Source organism: Erinaceus europaeus, unplaced genomic scaffold (genome assembly GCF_950295315.1).
Source record: "Erinaceus europaeus unplaced genomic scaffold, mEriEur2.1 scaffold_264, whole genome shotgun sequence".
Classification (NCBI taxonomy): Eukaryota; Metazoa; Chordata; class Mammalia; order Eulipotyphla; family Erinaceidae; genus Erinaceus; species Erinaceus europaeus.
Window position 1 is genome coordinate 1 of NW_026647620.1, and position 24,007 is coordinate 24,007.

Consider the following 24,007-nt stretch of genomic DNA (forward strand, 5'->3'; position numbering starts at 1 on the left):
ATCTTTCTTTCTTTATTGTATAGAGATAGCCAGACACTGGGAGGAAGGGGGAGATAGGGAGAGAGATGGAGAGACACCTGTAGCCCTGTTTCACCACGGGTGAGGCTTTCCCCCTGCAGGTGGGGACCAGGGCTTGCGCACTGTAGCACGTGCCCTGGACCAGATATGCCATCACCCAGCCCCCCAGTTTGTCTCCTCAGCCTCTCCGCCGGCTCCCATTATCCAGCGTGCCCACCGCTGCCCGGGCCCTACCCCCTCGCTCCCCGCGGGGAGCTGCCCCCGGGTCTCACCTGGCGGCTGAGCATGCCCTCGGCCTGGCGAGCGTCGCGCAGGAAGCCCTGGAAGCCGTGGGCCTGGGCCAGGCGGCCTTGTCGGCTCTCCCACATGCGGCCCAGCTCCTCCCAGCCGGTGCCCAGGGCTTCCAGCCTCTGCCGCAGGAAGAGGCACTGGGGGTCGGCCTGGTCTCGCGTCACCTCCTCGCCCAGGGCCCGCAGCCGGCTGTACTCGCCCCGGGCCCGCTCCACCTCTCCCCGCAGGGCCGCGTGCTGGGCCAGCAAGGCCTCGGCCTCGGGCAGGGTGGCGGGACCCTCCTCGGAGGCCACGGCGGTCTGCGTGCGGCCCAGCCAGGCCTGGAAGTCGTCCAGGCTGCGCAGGAAGTCCTGCAGCCGCCGCGCTTCGCCCAGGGACTCCTCCCGGCGCCGCATGGTGGCCCGCAGGTCCTCCCAGCCGGCCTGCACCTCCGCCAGCCGGGCGCGGATGGCCGGCGCCTGGGCGGGGTGGCCGGACGCCAAGCCCCTCGGCCTCCCGGGTCAGCTCGCCCACGCGGGCGGCGATGGCCTCCAGGTCGCGCTCGGTGCCGGCCAGCTTGCGCTGCAGGGCCAACACCCCGGCCAGGTCGTTGCCCAGGCCCTGGGTGGACTCGATGACCTTGGTCTTTTCTCGCATCCAGGCCAGGGTCTCTGTGCACTCCAGGTGGTAGTTCTGAATGCTCAGCGCCGAGGTCAGGGCTGCCTTCTTGCCGCCCGCCAGGGACCGGAACTGCTGCCACCTGAGGCGGGGGTGGGGAGTGGGTGGGGTGCTAGTGTCTGCAGCTGCCCCTGCCCTGTCCAGGCATCTCAGGGGCCTTCTGGAAGCGTCTTCCCCTGTCTCTCTCCTTCCTCCTTGCTCTAGTTCTCCATTTGCTTCTGCTGTTTAGTTTCTCAGTGTGACTGTGTGTGTGTGTGTGTGTGTGTGTGTGTGTGTGTGTATACCATGCAAACCATGCACTCCACCACTGAGCTATGCCCCTGCTTCTGCTGTTTTTTTTTTTTTTTAAAGAGGCAACTCCCAGCACCCTCAATGTCTCTATTTATTTATTTTATTTTGTAGAGCCAAGGTCAAATGCATGGACAATTACACAGCTCCAGGTCACCTCCCCCCCCCCAATCTTTTATTTGTTATTTATTTTTTTATTTTTGAGAGAGATAGACACAGAGAGAAACACCAGAGCACTGCTCAGCTCTGAACCTGGGACTCCGGAGCCTCCGGCATGAGAATCTCTTTGCATAACCATTATGCTATCTACCCCCGCCCTTTTTTATTATTTATTTTTATTCCAATCTTTTGTTACTGGATAGAGAGAAAGTGAGAAGGGAGGGGACACAGAGAAAGAGAGACACCTGCAGCCCTATTTCACCACTTGTGAAGCTTTCTTCTGCAGGTGGGGACCAGGGGCTTGAACCCAGGTCTTTGCACACTGTACTATGTGTGTGCCCTTAACCAGATGCGCCACGGCCCAGCCCCTCCAGGTCACCTTCTCATCCAGATAGATGAAAAGCACCAGAGCTTCCTCCAGTTTATGGCGCCCCCATGTGGTGCTGGGGTTCAAAGTCAGGACTTCACGCTTGCAAGTCCTTTGCTCTAGCCGCTATGCCGCCCTCACCCCTTCCTTCATCACCTTCCAACATACGCCAGCTCTCTCTCTTTCCCGCCTCATTTTCAGCCTCCATTCTAAGACCTCCGGGACTCTCTGCCGGTTCCCCGCTGCATGCTTCCCTGCACCCTCCGGCCCCGCGCCGCCCTGCCTCACCTGTGATTAAGCTGCTTCTGGGTGCTGACTATGCTGTCCTTGCCGGGGGGGTTGGCCTCCAGCAGCTGCTCTGCGATGCTATTCACGGCGGTGACCCGGGCAGCCAGGGCGTTCATCTCGGGCTCCAGGGTCTCGAACCTGCGGAGGTGGGGCTGGTGAGCAGGAGCTGCGGGCAATTCCTCTCAGACCCCTGAGAGCACCTCTCACGAGGTGCATGCGTAGGAACTCAGCAGTTTTGAGCAACAAAGTATGTGGGTGGGATTTGTGCATCAAAGGGTGGCATCTCACCTCCCACTAAAGGAGAGAATCTGTTCTCTTCCACATTGTCGCGGCGTGTTTTTAATACAGAGCCAGAGTTCAAACCCAGGGTCTCCCGGCTCCCCACCTGCAGCGGGGAGTTGCTTCATGGGCAGGACTGCAGGTCTGTAGGTCTCTCTCTCTCTCCGTCCCTCTCTGTCCCCCTCCTCTCTCGATTTCTCTCTGTCTTATCCAACGACAACAGCAGCAGCAACAATAATAATAATGACCACAAGGGTAACAAGGGCAAGAAAATGGGAAAAATGGCCTCCAGGAGCAGTGGATTTGTAGTGCAGGCACCGAGCCCCAGTGATAACCCTGGAGGCAAAATAAATAAATAAATAACCAAAAAGATTCTGCACAGCAAAAGAAAACACTACCCAAACAAAAAGACCCCTCACAGAATGGGAGATTTTTACATGCCATACAGACAAGAGACTAATAATTAAAATATATAAAGAGCTCACCAAACTCAACAACAAGAAAACAAATGACCCCATCCAAAAATGAGGAGGTGATATGAACAGAATATTCACCACAGAAGAGATCCAAAAGGCCAACAAACTTGAAAAAATTCTTCAAGGTATTGACTGTCAGAGAAATGCAAATAAAGCTTCCCAGGCGTTGAAGCAGATCTGCAGGTGTCTGTCTTTCTCTCCCCCTCTCGGTCTTCCCCTCCTCTCTCCATTTCTCTCTGTCCTATCCAACAACAACAACAGCAATGACAACAGCAATAATAACTACAACAACAATAAAAAACAACAAGGGCAACAAAAGGGAAAATAAATAAGTATAAAAATATTTTAAAAGAAAAAAAAGAAATGCAAATAAAAACAATGAGATCCCACTTCACTCCTGTCATACAGAATGTCAGACATCAGAAAAGGGAACAGCAGCAAATGCTGGAGAGGTTGTGGGGTCAAAGGAGCCCTCCTGCACTGCTGGTGGGAATGTCAATTGGTCCAGCCTCTGTGGAGAGCAGTCTGGAGAACTCTCGGAAGGCTAGACGTGGACCTGCCCTGGGACCCCGGACACCAGAAGGGAGCACTGCGGATCGCAACCATGGAACTTTATGGGTGGTGGGATGATGCTTTGGTATCTCTTCCTCTCCCTCCTCTCTCTCTGTGTCTTCCTTTCCTCTATGTGGACAGGATTAAAAAGCTGAGGATGCCACTCGGCGGAACTGTATAAACACAAGGCTGGGAGTTGGGCGGTAGCGCAGCGGGCTAAGTGCACATGGTGCAGAGCGCAAGGACTGGCGTAAAGATCCCGGTTCGAGCCCCCGGCTCCCCACCTGCAGGGGGAGTCGCTTCACAGGCGGTGAAGCTGGTCTGCAGGTGTCTGTCTTTCTCTCCCCCTCTCTGTCTTCCCCTCCTCTCTCCATTTCTCTCTGTCTTGTCCAACAACGACGACAATAACTACAACAATAAAACAAGGGCAACAAAAAGGGAATAAATAAATATTAAAAAAACAAAAAAACACAAGGCCCTTGATTCATCCCCCCCCCCCCGGCACTGAATGAAAAATATAAGAAACAGACAACCAAAATCTATCTAAATGCCATCAAGGTGATGCATAACTTCTCCCCCGGGCATCTCACATTCTCACAGAGCAGAGACTGCACATGTTTCACATAAAGAGAGAGCCAGACGGTAGGAAGTCAGGCAGTGTGGCTCATACATTCTCTGTGGGAAGGATTCGGAGCTGCTGTGGTCTGCTGAAGCCACCGCAGACACCGTGAAAACAGGTGAATGGCTCTGTCCCAGTGTGACTTTATTCACTGAAACACAAGCTGGATTTGGTGCAAGGGTTATAGTCTGCCAACCCCGTCAAGAGAACTCTATTTTTTTTTTTCCCAGAGTACCACTGAGCTCTGGCTTATGGTGCTGGGGATGGAACCTGGGACCTCAGAGACTCAATCATGAAAGACTTTGCATAACCATTATGCTATTTTCCCAGCCCCATCAGATTATCTTGAGAACTAAAAAAATCTTTAGGGGTTGGGAAGTATTTCCTTTGGCAGAGCTCACATGGGTTCAAGCCCCTGGATAGCACATGGCAGCACCATGCAAGGGAAGCTTCATCAGTGAGGGAGTGGGGCTATCAGTTCCCTCCTTCTCTCTCTCCTCCACCCCTGTCTCTCACCCTGTATCTTTATGGTTCATTTTATTTTACCAGAGCACTGCTCACTCAGATCCTGCCTATAGTGGGGCAGGGGATTGAACCGGGGACTTTGATGCCTCAGGTATGACAGTCTTTGCATAACCATTATATTATCTACCACCACCCTCACCTTATATGTAAAAAAAAAAAAAAAGGAGGGGGACTGGGCTGGGCAGTGACAGCTACTTGAGCACACGTGTCACCATGCACAAGGACCTGGGTTCAAGCCCCTAGCCCCAACCTCTGGTGAAGGAGGTGGAAGTTGATGAGTGCTGGAGCAATGCTGCAGGTGTCTATCTGTCTACCAGTCCTTTCTCAATCCTGCTCTGTCCTATCAAATAAAAAAGAAAAACAAATATTCAAAAAAAAAAAAAAAAGTGTGGTCCGGGAGGTGGCGCAGTGATAAAGCTTTGGACTCTCAAGCATGAGGTCCCGAGTTCAATCCCGGCAGCACATGTGCCAGAGTGATGTCTGGTTCTTTCTCTCTCCTCCCATCTTTCTCATAAATAAATACAATGTTAAAAAACAACCTTCCCATTTAAAAAAAAAAAAGTGAGCTATTTATTGACTGTTCCGCATCTAGGGACAGAGGTCTCTGTTGCATCAGTTCCCACCTGTGAGCATTTTAACGTTTTCCATTTCCACAAAAGCCAGGCGACTTGAGACTGAGCGAGGCAGTGAGAGCAGGCCTGCGGGGCCCCTGGGCCACGTCTCAAGCTCAGTCTGGGCCCGGGCGCGGGGCGCGGGGCGCGGGGGGGCGGGGCGCGGGGCGCGGGGCGCGGGGGGGCGGGGCGCGGGGCGGGGGGCGCCTACCTCTGCTGCACCACCTCCAGGTCCTCCAGCCGCTCGGGCAGGGCCAGCCCGTTGAGCCACTGCTCCTTCTCCTCCACCCAGAGCCCGCAGGCCCCCGCCTCGCTGAGCATGGTGTAGAGCGCCAGGGCCGCCTCCAGCGCCCGCGCCCGCTCGCCCGCCCGCGCCCGCAGCTCCTCGTAGTGCCGCTCCAGGCTGGGCACCCGGCCCCGCACCTCCACCTCGGGGGCGCAGCTGGGCGCGGGCGGCAGGGTGGCGGCCTGCTCCCGCAGGGCGTCGAGCGTGGGCCGGTGGGCCCGGATCTCCTCCTCCAGGGCCCGGTGCTGCCGCGCCAGCGCCTGCGTGGAGAACTCGTCGCGGCCCAGCTCGGGGCTGGACACCAGGCGCAGCGCGTCCACCAGCCAGGCCTCCATGTCGTTGGCGTCGGCCTGGAACTGGTAGAGGCTGGCGGCCTGGGCCAGCCGCTGGGCCCGCTCCTCCGCCAGGGCCTCCAGCCGCTCCCACTGGGCCTGGAGCTCGGCGGCCCGGGCGGCGGCCTGGGCGGCCCCCGGGTGGCCCTCGGCCACCAGCCGGCGGCCCTGCTCCAGGGTGAGCCGCAGGGGCCCCCGGCGGCCGCTCATCTCGCCCCGCAGCGCCGCGTGCTTGGTGAGCAGCCGCAGGACGCCCGTCAGGTCGCGGCCCGCGTCGGCCGAGGCCAGCAGGTGCTGCTGCTCCCGCACCCAGGCCTCGGCCTCGCCCGCCTCCCACAGGAAGCGCCACAGGCGCCGGGACTCCTCCAGCCGGGCCCGGCGGGCGGCCGCCAGCTCGCACAGCGCCTCGTAGCTCCGTTCCAGGGCCGCCACCCCGCTCCGCCACCAGCTGCGGGTCGCACGGCTTGTACTCTGCAAGACACACAAGCCACGGCGGGCCGGCGGGAGGCTGGGGCGTCCCCCGGGGGCCCAGATGCGCCCTCGGGGCGGGGTGGGGGGCGCTCACCGTTCCCGCCTCGCTCTCACCTGTGCCCGGCTCGCAGAAGCGCAGAGCGGAGGCGCTGACCGCACGCACCCGCTCGGCCTGCACCGCGATGTCGGCCTCCACCAGCTCGTGCAGCTGCAGCAGGTCCTCCACGCCCGCCAGGTGCTTGCCCAGGTCCTGGGACTGCAGTCGGCCCTGCAGGCGTGGGCGGCATGAGGGGGCCCTCCCCTACTCCACCCTGCTCCCCGTGGCGTGGCCCCTGCGCCCACTCATCCTCGGGGCTTGTGGGTGTGGGTCTCCCCTCCGGAGCCCTGTGCTCACCCGGCCCCGGCCCCTGGGCTTATGCTCGGGCTGCCCACGGCCCTCCTTTGTGTGGGCGAATGGCCGCTACAAGAGCACAAGGCGCGGCTGGGGAGGTGACCCACAGCAGGCCACCTCGTTCGATCCCCACAGCAACAAAGACAAACAGCAGCAGAATGCCGTGGCAAAGAGTGGCGCTTTGTATGTGTAATTGCTCTCTCTCTCTCTCTCTTTCATGCTCACAGAGAGGGGGGACAAGGAGGCTCAGTGGGCAGAGGGCCTGCCTTACCAAGCATGAGGCCCTGGGTTGGAGCCCTGGCACTCACTACATGGGAGCACCCGTGGACTGAAACCAGAAGCAGCTCTGAGGACAGCAGAGCACTGCCGAGGTGTCTCTCCTCCTGTCACTTCTGCCTGTCGTTCTCTCTCAGAAAAATATACACTAAAGATTGGGCCAGGGAGTCGGGCGGTGGCACAGTGGGTTAAGCGTACATGGCGCAAAGCATACGGACCGGCTTAAGGATCCCGGTTCGAGTCCCCGGCTCCCCACCTGCAGGGGAGTCGCTTCACAGGCGGTGAAGCAGGTCTGCAGGTGTCTGTTTTTCTCTCCCCCTCTCTGTCTTCCCTGCCTCTCTCCATTTCTCTCTGTCCTATCCAACAACAATAACAACAATAATAACTATAACAATAAAACAACACGGGCAACAAAAGGAAATAAATAATAATAAAAACAAAATTGGGCCAGGAGGTGGCACAGTAGATAAAGTGATGGACTCTCAAGTAGGAGGTCTTGAGTTCGATCCCTGGTATGACATGTGCCAGAGTGATGCTCTGGTTCTCTCTCTCTTTCCCCTTCCACATCATTCATTAATAAAGCAATAAATAAATCTTCAAAAAAAAACTAAATCGGGCCAGGAAGAGAGCTCAGCAGTGTCACAGGTCGTAGGCCCTGGGTTCGGGAGGAATCAAGTCTCTTCTCCTTTTCAAACCCCTCCCCCATCGATTTCAAGGCTTTATGTTATAAAGAATAAAACCCAAGCAAACACTTTGCCCAGGCCCCACACGGGCTCTCTGCTCTCTCCTGCCAACCTGTCTCTGTCCCCTTCCCATTGGTAATGCCCCACCCCCACACACACATCCCGAGCACACTGAGCCTGAGCGGCCTGCTACTGCTCTTCCACCTGGAGTGTCCTGTCAGCCTCCTCAGAGCGTCCTCCCCGGGTCACCGCATGCCAGGGTGCTGTCCCGGCTTCTACAAGTTCTTTCACTGTGACTCAGGCAGTGAGACCCAGGCCTTGTGCACGCTAGACACCACTGAGCCTCCCTCTCCCTCCCTCCTTGCCCAACATCCATCCTTTCTTCCTTCTTTCTTGCCACCACATTCGTCGCTGGGGTTCAATGCTGGCACTACAAATCCATCGCTCCTAGAGGCTATTTCTTCCCCCCCCCCCCCTTATACTTGGTAGGCTAGAAATCGAGAGGGGAGGGAAGATAGAGAGAGGAAGATAAGACACCTGCAGACCTGCTTCACTCTTCATGAAGTGTCCCTCCTGCAAATGGGGAGTGGGGGGCTCAAACCCGGTCCTTGCTCACGGTGATATGTGTGCTTAACCAGGTGCACCTCACTCTTTTCTTCTTCCTCCCTCCCTCTCTCTCTCTTTCTTCCTTGTTTTCCGGAGACAGAGGGAAAGAGGGACACTACAGCACTGCTTCACTATCCTTGGAGCTCACCCCTGGGCTATCTCCATGGTGCTCCCATATAGTGCCAGGCCTCCAACCCGGGGCTCCCGGCACGGCACGGCCCGAGCTGTGCCTGGGAATCACCTCCTGCCCCCACCCTCTGCACAGATCCCTGGGCTGTGTCAGCAGCCTCCTCCAACTCGCACCCGAGCCCCAGGAGTACAGGCCCTAGCCCACCCCGAGTCCCTCCCAGGCCGGACGAGGGGCCAGACCTTCATCTCCTCCATCCAGTCCATGAGGTAGAGCAGGTCCTGCAGCACCTTGTGCACCTCCAGGCTGAGGAGGAGCCGCTCCCGCCGGGCGGCCACCAGCTGCCGCAGGAAGTCCCAGAGCCGCGCCACGTTGTGCTGGCGCGCCGAGATGCGCTTGATGTCGTGGTAGCGCTCGGCGGCCAGCTCGGCGGCCACCGCGTCCACCGCCTGCACGCGGCCACTGTAGGCCACGATGTCCGTCTCGATGGCCTCGTGCTTCCTCACCGCCGCCTCCACGGCCGCCAGCTCCAGCCCAAAGTTGTCCTGGGGGGGGGGGGCGGACATAGGGGGGGAAGGTCAGGACGCCCTGCAGAGCCTCCCCGACCCGGGCCCACCTCGGTTCTAGCCCCCACCCGGTGCTTCTCTCTCTCTTTTTAATATTTATTTATTTATTCCCTTTTGTTGCCCTTGTTGTTTTATTGTTGTAGTTATTATTGTTGTTGTTGGATAGGACAGAGAGAAATGGAGAGAAGAGGGGAAGACAGAGAGGGGGAGAGAAAGACAGACACCTGCAGACCTGCTTCACCGCCTGTGAAGCGACTCCCCTGCAGGTGGGGAGCTGGGGGCTCGAACCGGGATCCTTACGCCAGTCCTTGTGCTTTGCTCCACCTGCGCTTAACCCGCTGTGCTACCGCCCGACTCCCATGGTGCTTCTCTTGTCCCTTTGGCAGGGTCCCGGGCACGCCGCTCTCTCGCCCCCGCCTCTCTCCCCCCTGCCTGCCAGGAGCCCCCGGCACACCTGGGACACCAGGCGCTGGTTCTCGCTCAGCCAGGTCTCCCGCATGGCCGCCTTGCGGTCGAAGCGGGCGGCCAGCTGCTCCAGCTTCTCCTGGCGGATCAGCTCGGTGCGCAGGGCCAGCTCCCGCTCGTGCTCAGCCTTCTCCAGCCGCTCCCAGGCCTGCAGGGTGGGGTGGGGTCGGGGGCTGGGTGAGGGCTCAGGGGCACCTGGGTGGGGAGGGGTCACGGCCGGGCGCACCCAGGGAAGCTTGGTCTGCTGGGTCTCTGGAATGTGGGCGGACGCAGGAGTGGCAGGGAGCCTCGTGAGCGTGACACCATGACCAGGACACTGGCTGGTGACCGGGGACTGCAAGGGGGTGGGGTGGGGGCACTGGGTGCATCTGGGGGGTGGACAGACCTCATTACTTTAATTCCTTTCTTAAAGGAGGGAGGGAAAGACAGAGAGGAAGGGGGAGAAGAGGGAGAGAGACCACAACACCTCTCCACTGCTCATGACCGGGTCTGAACCCAGAGCCTCACACACGCTAACTGGGCCACCTCAGCTTTAGAATTATCGAATTATTTGATCACTTATTGTTAGTGTGTGAGCGAGTATAGCACTGTTCAGTCCTTCACCTTGTTATTATTATTACTGTTGTTGCCTCCAGGGTTAGTTACTGTGGAGGCTTGGTGCTGGCGCCATGAATCCACTGCTCCGGGTGGCCATTTATTCTTTTTTTATTTTTATTTTTGGATAGGACAGAGAGAAATTGAGAGAGGAGGGGGAGATAGAGACGAAGAGAGAAAGACAGACACCTGCAGACCTGCTTTACTGCTTGTGAAATGTCTCCTGCAGGTGGGAAGCTGGAGGCTCAAACCCAGGTCCTTGCACTGGTCTTGTACTTAGTACTATGTGTGCTTAATCTGGTGCATTATCACCTAGCCCCCATTTTGTTATTTTAAAAATCTTTTCATTTAATTTTTTAAATTTATTTATTCAGGAGGAGAAAGATCCAGAAATCATTCTGGTACATGTGCTGCCGGGGATCGAACTCAGGACCTCATGCTTGAGAGTCCAGTGCTTCACTCATCACACTACCTCCCAGACCACTAGAATGTTTATTTATTTATTATTATTAAAAAAATTTTTTTTTTCCTTCCAGGGTTATTGCTGGGCTCGGTGCCTGCACCATGAATCCACCGCTCCTGGAGGCCATTTTTCCCCCCTTTTGTTGCCCTTGTTGTAGCCTCGCTGCGGTTATTATTATTGCCATCGTTGACGCTATTCGTTGTTGGATAGGACAGAGAGAAATGGAGAGAGGAGGGGAAGACAGAGAGGGGGAGAGAAAGACAGACACCTGCAGACCTGCTTCACCGCCTGTGAAGCGACTCCCCTGCAGGTGGGGAGCCGGAGGCTCGAACCGGGATCCTTACACAGGTCCTCGCGCTTTGCGCCATGTGCGCTTAACCCACTGCACCACCGCCCAACCCCCATAATGTTTATTTATTAATGAGAGATATTTATGGCGTCACTCTGGCATATGTAATACTGTGTTGTGTTGTCTTTTAAAAATTTTTTAAAATGTAGTGCTGAGGAATGAGCCTATGGCCTCATGCATAAACAGTACCACGGAGCAGCCTCCTTGGCCCCATTTTTAAATTCCTTTAGAGAGGAGAGATGGTGAGAGGGACAGAAGGAGAAACACCACAGCACTGCTTCACCATCCAGAGTCCCCTCCCCGAAGCCCCTCCCCGCAGTTCGTGGTTGCCTCCATGTGGTGTCAGGGTTGGAGCCCTGGTCCTGACAGATGGTGGGGCTTGTGCTCCTCTACCCACTGAGCAACCTCCTGGCCCCATTCACTTCCCCGTGGCCTAACAGGAACAGACAGATGGGGCAGGGAGGGGGGCAAGGGGGCAGGGGGGAGGGGTGCTGGCAGCGGCTGGGGCAGGGGCGGACCTTGTTGATGTCGGAGATGAGCCGGCCCTCCCTGGGCGTGTAGACCTTCTGGTTGTTGGCCCGCAGTTTGCTCTGGATGGTAAACAGCAGCACTTCCAGGTTTCCTTTCTCTGTGAACCTGAAGCAAGTTAGCGTGTGTGAGGCTCTGGGTTCAGACCCGGTCATGAGAAGCAGATAGGTGTTGTGGTCTCTCTCCCTCTTCTCCCCCTTCCTCTCTGTCTTTCCCTCCCTCCTTTAAGAAAAGAATTAAAGTAATGAGGTCTGTCCACCCCCCAGATCCACCCAGTGCCCCCACCCGCCCCGTTGCAGTCCCCGGTCACCAGCCAGTGTCCTGGTCATGGTGTCACGCTCACGAGGCTCCCTGCCACTCCTGCGTCCGCCCACAAGGCCTCCTTATTCATCTGAATTTGTTTACACTAGAGCCCTGCTCAGCTCTGGCTGACGGTGGTACTGGGGACTGAACCTGGGACCTCAGGCAGGAGAGTCTTTTGCAGAACCATGCTATCTCCCTAGTCCTTCTCTTCCTCCTCCTTCTCCTCCTCTTCTTCCTCTTTAAATATTTTATTTACTTATTTATTTTAAATATTTATTCCCTTTTGTTGCCCTTGTTTTATTGTTGTAGTTGTTACTATTGCTGTTATTGATGTTGTCGTTGTTGGATAGGACAGAGAAATGCAGAGAGGAGGGGAAGACAGAGAGGGGGAGAGAAAGACAGACACCTGCAGACCTGCTTCACGTCTTGTGAAGCGACTCCCCTGCAGGTGGCGAGCTGGGGGCTCGAACCGGGATCCATACGCTGGCTCTTGAGCTTTGTGCCACATGCGCTTAACCTGCTATGCCACCACCCAGCCTCCTATTTATTTTTAATGAAAGAGAGATATACACAGAGAGAGAGAGACCAGAGCCCCTCTCAGCTCTGGTTTATGGTGGTGTTGGGGATTGAACCTGGGACCTCAGAGCCTCAGGCATGAGAGTCGTTTACAGAACCATTGTGCTGTCTCCCCAGCCTGGGTTATCTCTGCCTAGCGCAGTGCTCAGCTCTGGCCTCTGGCCTCTGGTGGTGCCAGGGATTGAACTTCTGAGAGCCAGGCCTGAGAGCCTGCTGAGCAGACCGCTGTGCTATCTCCCTCTTTACACTCTAAAAAGGAAGACTCCCCGCTTCGGCAGGCCCCCCGATGCCTACTTGGGGGGCTTCTCCACGGTGCGGTAGGAGTTGAAGGACTGCAGCTGGTTCTGCACGCCGCCCAGGGAGTTAGCCAGCTGCCGGTCGTTGAGGGTCACGATGGTTTGCTCGATCCACTGTAGCAGCTCGGAGGCCAGGGACTCGTACTTCTCCACCAGGTGCTCGGCTTCCATGGCGTGGTCCAGCACCTGTGGGAGGCAGTGCGGGGGTCCTGGGGCTCCACCCCCCACCCCAGGCTGCCTGGGGGGCCTCCGCATCTCCGCCCCGGGGGGAGTACCTTGCCAATCCTCTTGCCTTCCACGGCCAGGGCCTTCATCTTAGAGAAGTAGTGGTAGTAGGTGGCCACATAGGTGATGATGGACTTCTCGTCTGGCTGGTCCACGTTCACATCTGGGAAGAAAGGGCCCGAGCGGGCAAGCAGAGGGTAGAGGGCAGCCGGGCAGCACGTCACCTGCTCCTTCCACCCGTTACCTCGCCCGGGCCCTTCCCTTCCCACTCACAGTCCATTGGGACTAAGCAGCAATGACAGGTTACCTAGTTCTCAAATCCTTCTCCCTCCTCGGAACAAGCAGAGTGCAAACCCCAAACCACCCCTGTGCTGTGAAAGGCTCTGCACACTGTAAAATGTACTAATTTATTATCACTTCAATACGTGATTTACTTATTAATAAATACTTCACTCTGGCACATAGATTTCTGCAAATTGAACTCAGGACCTCATGCTTCCAAGGCCAGCACCCTACTCACTGGGCCACCTCCTGGGTCACTAAATTCACCCTTTTAAAAGCAGATCACTGAGTGAGGGATGCATTGGATCGACCTTCTCGTGGTGCATCCCGTGAGCACCCATTCACTGGGGAAACTGACGATCCTTCCTAGCCGACTGAATCCACATGGATCCCAGTCACTTTCAAAGCCAGCAACAAGCAGCTCCTGACAGCTTTCAACCTGACGCTGTTGACTGGCTACGGAAGAAGGGCAAACGCTAGAAGAAGAAGAACTGAGTGGCGGGGGTGGGGAGGGAAGATCCACCAGCACGTCAGCCTCACGACCCTAAGTCCAGGACCACTGTTTTTCTACCGCGGAGTGGGATGCCACTGAGCATGATAGTTCAATGTCCTTCTTTTTTCCTCCCTTTTTCTCTCTCTCTTTTAAAAAAGATTTTATTTCCTTTTTTTAACCAGAGCACTGTTCAGCTCTGGCTTATGGTGGTTGGGAGGATTGAACCTGAGACTTTGGAGCCTCAGGCATGAGAGTCTGTTTGCATAGCCATTATGCTACCTACCCTCCACCCTTTATTTACTTATTCTTGAAGATAGGAAAGAGAGAGAGAAAGAATCAGACATCACTCTGGTACATGTGTTACTGGGGATTGAACTCTGGACTTCATGCTTGAGAGTCCAGTGCTTTACCCACCTCCTGGACCACTCTTCCTCCCTCTATCTTCCTTTCTCCCTCCCTTTTCCCCTCTTTCTTTTTTCCTCCTTCCCTCCCTCCCTTCCTTCCTCTGACTAACACACAGGGAGAGGAGACACACCACAGTATCCATGGAACTCCCCCAGTGCCTCCTGGGTTCTCCCATGTGCTTCTGGGGCTTGAACCCAGGGCTTCATGCGTGGTAACACTCGCACTCTGTTGTGTGAGCTGTTTCCGGCCAGCACAGAGCATGCCTGTCCCCACCACCGCACAAAGGACTCTGGCTCCTGTTAACAGTCATGTCCCGTTCTCCCAGCCTCCCACACTTCTCCCTTTGTCTCCGTCTGTGGGTCTCTGTTTCCCAGTGCTCAGCCCCACCTTCCGGATCCAGCAGCTTTGTCAGGCCCAGCTCCTTCTCTGCCACATTGAAGGCGTTCTGCAGGTTGTAGTGGGCGTTGCACTTCTTCAGGGACTCGAAGTCCAGCAGGTCTGGCCTGGGCAGGGAGCGTGGACAGAGAAGACAGGATGGGGTGGAAAGCCCCAGTCACTTGGATCCAGTTCCCAACGTCACCAGCTCCTCTGGACAGAGCAGGCATCTCAAACCCAGGCCCACTGTACCACCCTTTCCAGATCTCGGCTTGTCCCTCCTGACTGGTACCACATAGCTCTGCTCATGGCTGTCCCTGAGGGTGCATGCCCTGGGCTCATGAGACCACCCCATCTTCTCACTGGTACTATAAAAACATTATAGAGAGTCGGGTGGCAGTGCAGCGGGTTCAGCACAAGTGGTGCAAAGTGCAAGGACGGATATAAGGATCCTGGTTCGAGCCCCCGGCTCCCCACCTGCAGGGGGGTTGCTTCACAGGCGGTGAAGCAGGTCTGTAGGTGTCTGTCTTTCTCTCCCCCTCTCTGTCTTCCCCTCCTCTCTCCATTTCTCTGTCCTATCCAACAGCGATGACATCAACTACAACAACAACTACAACAATAAAAAAAATAAAAAATAAAAAACAATAAAAAAACAAGGGCAACAAAAAGGAATAAATAAAAATTTTAAAAATGTATTGCACATGGAGGTAGTATTGAGAAAGAGGGAGAGGGAGAGATAGGAGCCAGAGCACCACCCTGGTACATGTGGCATCAGGGATTGAACCGGGAACCCCAGGCATTCAAGTCCATGTTCTAGCAGCTGACCTATCTACCTGTCTCCCCAGTGGTTCTCACCGGTGCTTGTGCACGATGGCGTTGAAGGCCAGCCCGTCTCTCCAGCTGGTGGTGAAGTTATGCACGTTGACATTGGGGTACCTGGAAGCAGAGGCCGGCGGCCGCCGGGGGCGACACTGACCCTCATGCTGCTCAACCGTGAACCCAGCTCCAGGAGGAGGAGAGGCCTGGGGCCCGCCGTGGGCGCCCGCCCGCCCGCCCGCAGAACCCGCCTCACCCCGCGGTCTTCATCTGACACCACAGCAGCAAGGCGTCCTTGGCTGACTTCTTCTCCTTGTTGTCTTCTGTCTCCACGCTGATGTCTTGAATCTGGGAGGGGAGGAATGAAGGAATGAAGGAAGGAAGGAAGGGAGGGAGGGAGGGAGGGAGGAAGTTCCTCTCTGAACAGGGGTCCCAGGAACAAGCAGAGATGCTGAGAGACCCACACAAATGATGCTCTATCGCTCCTGGAATGGTGATGGGGAGGGGGTGGGGGTGGGGGTCTGTGGACAGAGCCTGGCATGCTTCCTCCTGGGCTACAAATCCTGGGGCCATCACAGGGGTCCGAGGCAGCAGAGTGGGGCAGGAAGTTAGGGATATGGAAGAGACTCTGAAAAGAAAGAAAGTTGGTCCCTCCAGGACCTGAGAGCATTGTCTTAAGCACTGGTTTTTTTTTTTTAATTCTTTTTCTTTTTTTTTTAATTAATATTTATTTATTCCCTTTTCATTGCCCTTGTTTTTTTATTGTTGTTGTAGTTATTATTGTTATTGATGTTGTTGTTGTTGGATAGGACAGAGAGAAATGGAGAGAGGAGGGGAAGACAGAGAGGGGGAGAGAAAGACAGACAGACACCCGCAGACCTGCTTCACTGCCTGTGAAGCGACTCCCCTGCAGGTGGGGAGCCGGGGGCTCGAACCGGGATCTTTACGCTGATCCTTGCGCTTTGCGCCACCTGCGCTTAAAGAGTTGGGTTTTGAAGGTGAAGACGACAGGCTCCTCTCAGGACTAGGGGGGTGGGGTGGTTACAGCCCGACGGGAAGGGGGCAGCGGGAGAACCGTGGCATCTCTGTGAGCTCGGTCTGGCAGTGCTCACGGTGCTAGAAGGAGCAGGGAACGTTCTTCGAGTGAAGTGAGCAGAGAAACCCACGCCGGGGGTGGGCCGGTGACCCGTTCTCAAACTCTCTGGTGCGGAGGAGCAGTCTGTATAACTAACTTCCAGCACTGGCGTGGGAAGGTGGCTCAGTGGGTAGAGGGCATGGATTGCCCGCAGAAGCCCCAGACTCAAGCTCTCACACCACACTGGATGGACCAGAGCCCTGTGCTGTCTCTCTCATAAATATAAATAAATAAATAAATAAATAAATAAATAAATACGGGGGCGCGTGGTGGCTCACCTGGTTAAGCACACCTACCACCATGCACAAGGACCCAGGTTTGAGCCCCTGCTCCCCACCTGCAAGGAGGACACTTCACAAGCAGAGAAGAAGACCTACAGGTGTCTTTCTCCCTCTATCTCTCCCCTCCCTGCTCAGTTTCTCTCTATTTTTTACACACACACACACACACACACACACACACACACACACACACACACACACACACACACACACACATTCCCTCTTGTTGCCCTTGTTGTTTTATTGTTGTAGTTACTATTGTTGTCGCCGTTGTTGGCTAGGACAGAGAGAAATGGAGAGAGGAGGGGAAGACAGAGAGGGGGAGAGAAAGACAGACACCTGCAGACCTGCTTCACCGCCTGTGAAGCGACCCCCCTACAGGTGGGGACCTGGGGGCTTGAACCAGGGTCCTTAGGCCGGTCCTTGCGTTTTGCACCACTTGTGCTTAACCTGCTGCGCTACCGCCCGACTCCCAGTTTCTTTCTATTCTATCCAATAAAGTAGAAAGGGGGGAAAAGTGGGAAAGGGGCCGGGCCTCTGGGAGCTCTAGATTTCTAGTGCTGACACCACTGATAACCCTGGTGGCGATAATACATAAATAAATAAATACATAAATAAATAAATAAATAAATAAATACGGGGCAGGCGGTAGTGCACCTGGTTGGGTGCACATGGTAAATGTGCAAGGACCTGGGTTCAAGCCCCAGGCCCCTACCTGCTGGAGGGGAGGCTTCACAAGTGGTAGAGCGGTGTTGCCAGTGTCTCTCCCCCTCTCCCCTTCTCTATTTCTCTGTCTTTGCCCAATCAGTAAATAAACAACATTAAAAACACATTACAAACAAACAAAAAACAACAGCCCGGCTGGTCCCAGGAAGGCCAATATGCGGCTCAGTGGCATGTGATCCGCGTGAAGGACACAGGGACAGGAGTCTGGCCAGGACAGGAGCGGCCTCCCTGTCTCATGGGGACAGGCTCCTCTTCAGAGGCTCTGGTTGTGCAATGCCTGCGAAGTCTTCCCTGCAAGTGTCCCTGGCCCGGGACTTGATGCTGGGCCTCTGATGAACCCACCAGCATGAGGTTCTGAGCGGAATCCCCAGCAGCACATGTGCCAGAGTGATGCTCTGGGGCTTATGCTCACCCTGTCCCTGTCCCTGTCCTTCTCCCTCTAGAAAAAAAAAAAATTAACTTAAGAAAAAATATTCAGGGGAGTCAGGCAGTAGCGCAGCGGGTTAAGCGCACATGGCACAAAGTGCAAGGACCGGCATAAGGATCCTGGCGGTGAAGCAGGTCTGCAGGTGTCTGTCTTTCTCTCCTCTCTCTGTCTTTCCCTCCTCTCTCCATTTCTCTCTGTCCTATCCAACAACGACATCAATAAGTACAACAATAAAATAACAAGGACAACAAAAGGGAATAAAAAATAAATAAAATTTAAAAAAATGTTCAGGGGACTGGGCAGTGATGCACATAGCATGAAGTGCAAGGATGCGGAGCCAGCCCCCGCTCCCCCCCTGCAGCAAGGGGCACTGCCCAAGTGGCAAAGCAGGTCTGCAGGTGTCTCTCTTTCACTCTCCCTCTGTCTTCCTCCCCTTCAACTTCTCTCTGTCCTATCCAATCAAAAATGAAATACATGGCCGCCAGGAGCAGTGGATTTGTTGTGCAGGCACCAAACCCAACTGATAGATAACCCCGGAGGCAAACAAACAAACCAAAAATAATAAAAAAAATACGAATTACTTGACAAAGGAAACCTACAGGCTGTGTGGCCAAGTACTTGTGCGCTTGAGGCCCCGAAGTCAGCCCTGATACCACATGGGCCTTAAGTGCATCAACAATCACATCTTTAAAAAAAAAAAGGGAGGATAGAGGGGTGCGCCAGTCATGGCTGAGCCCACACAGTACCATGCACAAGGACCCAGGTTCAAGACCCCGCTCTGCACGTGCAGAGGGGAAGCTTCACAAGTGGTGAAGCAGGTCTGCAGGTCTTCCCCGCCCCCACTGTGTGTGTGTATCTCCTCCTCCCCTCTCCATTTCTTTCTGTCCGAGCAAATAAAATAGAAAGAAAGACAAATAAGTGAAAATGGCCGTGGGGCCGGGTGGTGGTGCACCTGGTTGAGCGCACATGTTACAGTGCACAAGGACCCCGGTTCGAGCCCCCGGTCCCCACCTGCAAGGGGAAAGCTTTGCGAGTGGTGAATCAGGGCTGCAGGTGTCTCTCTGTCTCTCTCCCTTCCTTCTCACTTCCCTCTCAATTTCTGGCTGTCTCTATCCAATAAATAAATAAAGGTAATAAAAAACTTTTAAAAGGGGCGGGGGAGACAGCATAATAATTATGCAAACAGACTCTCATGCCTGAGGCTCCTAAGTCCCAGGTTCAATCCCCCGTACCACCATAAACCAGAGCTGAGCAGTGCTCTAGTGCTCTGGTATTTCTCTGTGTGTGTGTGTGTGTCTCTCTCTGCATCTCTCTCAAAAATAAAATTAATAAAATAAAATTTAAAAAAAAGATTAAAAAAAAAATGGCCATTAAGAGTGGTGGACTTATCATGCCAGCACCTAGCCCCCTAGGTAACCCTAGTGGTAATCAAAAAAAAAAGGGGTGGGGGGGTGTAGTGGACTGGAAACTACTACACAAAGTTCCTGGAGCCTGGCTTTGGTCCCTTGGTCCAGCTGAGGGGCGGGTACCTGGAAGCGCAGGATGATGGTCCAGACCAGGCCGAGCGTCAGCCGGTGGTTCCCGTCCACGATGTCGTGGGACCCCATGTTCTCCAGGTGCACCTTCTGCTCCTTCAGGAACTGCAGCGCCTTGTCCACGTTCTCCAGGCAGTGGATCCGCATGCGGCCCTTGGTGGGTTTTGGCTGCGGGGTGAGGGGAGGCAGGGGTCACAGGTCACACTCTGGCCCCGCAGCCTCCCTGGAGCTCTGGGCAGGGACAGCAGAGCTGAGCTGGAGTCCCTGGAGTTGGGGCGGATTAAGATTCCCAAGGGAATTAGGAGACCCTGAGCCAGGGCACAGGAAGAGAGACTTTGAATGGGACCTCTGTCCCCAAATCTCTAAGGATACACCCCCATTTATTATTATTGTTGTTGTTATTGTTATTATTTATAAGTAAATTTATTTTCCCCTTTTTGTTGCCCTTGTTTTTTTTATTGTTGCTGTAGTTATTAATGTTGTTGTTGATGTCATCGTTGTTGGACAGGACAGAGAGAAATGGAGAGAGGAGGGGAAGGCAGAGAGGGGGAGAGAAAGACAGACACCTGCAGACCTGCTTCACTGCCTGTGAAGAGACTCCCCTGCAGGTGGGGAGCTGAAGGCTCAAACCGGGGTCCTTCAGCCAGTCCTTGTGCTTTGCGCCTCATGTGCTTAACCCGCTGTGCTACTGCTGGCCCCTGAGTCCTCCACTCTTTAAATACAAGGTCTTCATCACTGACTTTTTAAAAATCTTATTTCTTTCCTTTTGTTGCCCTTGCTGTTGTATTTTTATAGCTATTGTTGTTGTTATTGATGTCGTCGTTGTTGGATAGGACAGAGAGAAATGGAGAGAGGAGGGGAAGACAGACAGGAGAGAAAGACAGACACCTGCAGACCTGCTTCACCTGTGAAGCAACTCCCCTGCAGGTGGGGAGCCAGGGGGCTCGAACCGGGATCCTTACGCCGCTCCTTGCGCTTTGTGCCATGTGCGCTTAACCCACTGCGCTACAGCCCAACCAACCGCTTTCCACAGCCCTTGCTCAGTCCACACACACACACACACACACACACACACACACACACACACCCCGTTTCCCAGACTTCTCCCACCTCCCAGTCGCCGCAGCCACAGCTCACCAGTGTCTCCCCAGAGAGCACCTCGAGGAGCCGCAGGAGGTTCCGGCCGTCCCGGAGGTCGCTGTACAGGTCCCCCACGCGGCAGGTCACTCGCGCCAGGTGCGAGTTCACCCACTTGGTGAAGGTCTTCTTCTGCACAGCCTCCCGCTCATCTGTGCGGGCAGCGGGCGACAAGGGGTCATGGCTACCCTTCTGGTGCTGGGGCACCTGCTTCTAAGTACCAGTGGGGTGGAGGGGCGCCCCAGAGGCAGAGTTAAGAGCCTATAAGAGACTGGGGGGGTGGTCCGGGAGGTGGCGCAGTGGTAAAGCTTTGGACTCTCAAGCATGAGGTCCTGAGTTCGATCCCCGGCAGCACAAGTGCCAGAGTGATGTCTGGTTCTTTCTCTCTCTTCCTATCTTCCTCATAAATAAATAAGATCTTAAAAAATAATAATATGTTTAAAAACAAACAAACAAAAAAGACTGGGGGTAGACAGGGAGGGGACTCAGTGAGCAGTGTGCAGAAGAGAGAGCACAGCTGGTGGAGCGCAGGGCTTGCATGCCCACGGCTCGCAACTGCATCCCCAGTGCTGCATGTGCCACAGTGGTGCCCTGGCATCTCTCTCTCTCTCTCTCTCCTGTGAAATTCTCTGTCTCATGGGAAATAAACACTTAAACACACACAGATGCAAGAGGCAGAGAACTGGTTCTGAGAAGGAAGGTTGGGAGAACTTACAAGCACTGAGGATGGGAGAGGAGAACTAGCTCAGCAGATCAGAGCCCTGGTACCACACTGGAGACACTAAGGCACTGGGGGAAGCCCCAGTGATGTGGTAACGCTCCCTCCCTCTGAAGGAAAATGCAGCCCAGAAGTGGTGAGATCATGAATATCTGAGGCTCTGGATCCACAACCAAAGAAAGAGAAGAAAGGGACAGAATGGAGGCTGTGGACACATAGGAAGGGCTGGGGCCTGGGGTCAGGCCTCTGGAAATGAATCGCCGTCGCTTCACTGGTTCAAGCCTCACTTTCCCCATCTATAAAGTGGGCACATTGCTTTCCACTTGCTGGGTCACTGTGTGAGTGAGCTACCCATGAGGGACTGTTCTCCTGCCTCCACGTGGCCTCACCCTCAGGCCAGCTAAGCCTTTCCGCTTCCCCAGGAGGCTGAACAGAGGGTGTGGGCCCAGATGACACCGGCCAGTGGTCGTTAGGAGGCCCTGACACTGCGAGGCTGCAGGCCTCCTGACTCAGCTGGCTCTCCTGGGGCTGAGCTGCCTCTGGGCTCAAGTCACTGACGCAGTCCTTGGACACCAGCATCCCCATGCTAAGCAGAAAAAGGATTTACAGACATGGTGTGACGGGGACTAAACCCACGGCCTCAAGCTCGCATAGTAGCACTGCTGAAAGCACATTATAAATGATTTATTTCTTAGAGTGAGAAAGAGAGGGGAGAAAGAAATCAGAGAAAAGAGAGGCACTACAGCACTGCTCCACCATCCAATAAACTACCCCTGGTGCCAGGAATCGAACCCAGGGCCTCGTGCGTGAAAGGCACTCTAGAGGGTGAGCTGGCTCCGGGTCCCGTATAATCTGGAAAATTGGGACCAGGGAAAATAGTTCTTTTTTAATTTAAAAATTTTTTTTACTGTATATATATTTTTTAATTTATTTTCCCTCTTGTTGCCCTTGTTGCTTTATTGTTGTAGTTATTATTGATGTCACTGTTGTTGGACAGGACAGAGAGAAATGGAGAGAGGAGGGGAAGACAGAGAGGGGGAGAGGAAGACAGACACCTGCAGACCTGCTTCACTGCCTGTGAAGCGACTCCCCTGCAGGTGGGGAGCCAGGGTCTCGTACCGGGATCCTTACGCCGGTCCTCGCGCTTTGCATCAGGCGTGCTTAACCCGCTGCGCTACCGCCTGCCTCCCCGGGAAAATAGTTCTTATTGGTACTGGGGTGAGCTCACCAGGTAGGGAGTCTGCCTTGCCAAGCGCCCCACCCTGGTTCGAGCCCCAGTTCCACATATGGTGCAGTGATGCTTTGGTCTCTCTTATAAAACAAAATATAGATTTTAAAATTCTTAAAGATTTTTATACTATTTAGTTAATGATTTAATGAGGAGCACTACAGAGAATGAGGGACTAGAGCCCTGCTGAGCTCTGGCTTGTGGTGGTGTTGGGGACTGAACCCAGGAACTTAGGGACTTAGGTATGAGAGTCTTTGGTGTAATGAGTACGTTATCTCCCGAGCTCTATACTTTTAAAAATATATATATTATTTATTTTTAGTGAAATAGAGATACAGAGAGAAAGATACACAGAGACAGCTACCAGAGCACTGATCAGCTCTGGCTTATGGTGGAGCTGGGGAACTGAACCTGGGTCTTTGGAGCCTCAGGCTTGAAAGTCTTTCGCATAACCATTATGCTATCTCCCCAGCCTTTGTTTTTAAGTGAGAACTTGCCCTCTTTCTTGGTCCACATGAGCTGTGGATGAAGGAATGCTTTTAGAGTCTAGAGAAAAACTCCAAATTAACAGTGGTGCACAATACAAGATGTAGGGCAGCCCGGGCCTCAGGAGGGTGTCACCACACGCCAGCCAGCAGCCAGCCGTGAGCCACCAGGCCCAGACGCCTTCCTGTGCATCCAGACCAGCATCTCAGAAACCCAGGCTCACCCTTAATCTCACATTCCTGTACCCCTCACCCACCAGACTCTGAGGCATGCCGGTGACTGTTCCCGGCACCCATCCCTCCAAGCCCCTGCTCCCTGGGCCAAGCTGGGGTGGGGTGGAGGGTGGAGGCAGCGCCCAGGAAGGCAGGGGGGACACCCAGACCCTGCCAACCATGACTGTATGGAAGAGGCAGGGGGGTCTCTCTGCTGCCAGTTATACAGGGGCAAGGCAGGTGTGTGGGCAGAAGGCCCCAGCCAAGCACCAGAGGTCAAGTGCCGATTCCCAAAGTGTCTCCCCAGTAAGTGGCCCCCAGAAATGCAGAGAGCTCTGAGCCAGAGGGGTGGCACACGCCTGAACTCAGCCACCACTCGCCCAGCCTCCTGGCACCTCCACACCAGCTCGGGTCCGGAGCCTCCTGTCTCTCCTTGGGGGGTGGGGGGGAAACCTCACCTCCAGGCCCAGCCAGACCCCTGCTTCCCTGCTGGCCCGCACAGATGCAGCCAGCCGCTGCAAGGGCCCCATGCGGCTGCACTGCGGGGACAGGCATGACACACACACGCGGCCCCAATCCCACCGGCTCCCCCGTCCCACTCACCCCTCGCCCCGTCCCTGGTCACTTCCTGGGCCCCGGGTGGCAAGAAGCAGACGTCCCCCGGGAGCTGGGCTCACCTTGCAGCTGCTTGAAGCGCCCCTCCAGCACGCTGGCATACTGGGCCGGGTTGATGAAGGCGGCGGGCGAGAGCAGCAGCCCGGCCGGGTGCTGAGCACCCTCCAGGGCCTCGTAGTGCAGCTCGCCCGCCCCGTCCAGACCCAGACCGGCCCTCGGCGCCCCGCTCAGCGCGCCCCCATTCATGGTGCCCGCTGCGCTCAGTCCATGCCCTGCCGGCCGGCCCGGGCACCAGCTCCTGCTCCCCGAGAGCCTGGGGAAGCCCGTGCAGGGTGAGGAAGGGGGCTGCGGGGAGGCGGCTCTAGGGCGCCAGAAGGTTCCAGAAGCAGGGGAGAGAGTTTCGGGGCGTGCGAACTCCCGGGCTGCGGGACCAGTCGGCCGGCACACCTGGCCCGCGGACAGACACAGG

The 24,007-nt window shown here is 55.4% G+C and overlaps 1 protein-coding gene across 1 annotated transcript; it reads right to left on the bottom strand.

Annotated features, from left to right (window-relative positions):
- Nucleotides 1-233: 233 nt before the first annotated feature.
- On the bottom strand, nt 234-23,813 carry LOC132536394 (spectrin beta chain, non-erythrocytic 2-like). Its single transcript, XM_060184178.1, is given in 17 exon segments — nt 234-794; nt 796-1,048; nt 2,069-2,206; nt 5,342-6,180; nt 6,182-6,219; nt 6,334-6,487; nt 8,545-8,847; nt 9,323-9,481; nt 11,258-11,375; nt 12,441-12,628; nt 12,718-12,830; nt 14,235-14,350; nt 15,078-15,158; nt 15,295-15,386; nt 19,137-19,310; nt 20,280-20,431; nt 23,601-23,813. Coding segments are annotated over 17 exon segments (3,648 nt in total). The 5' UTR covers nt 23,785-23,813; the 3' UTR covers nt 234-248.
- Nucleotides 23,814-24,007: the final 194 nt, after the last annotated feature.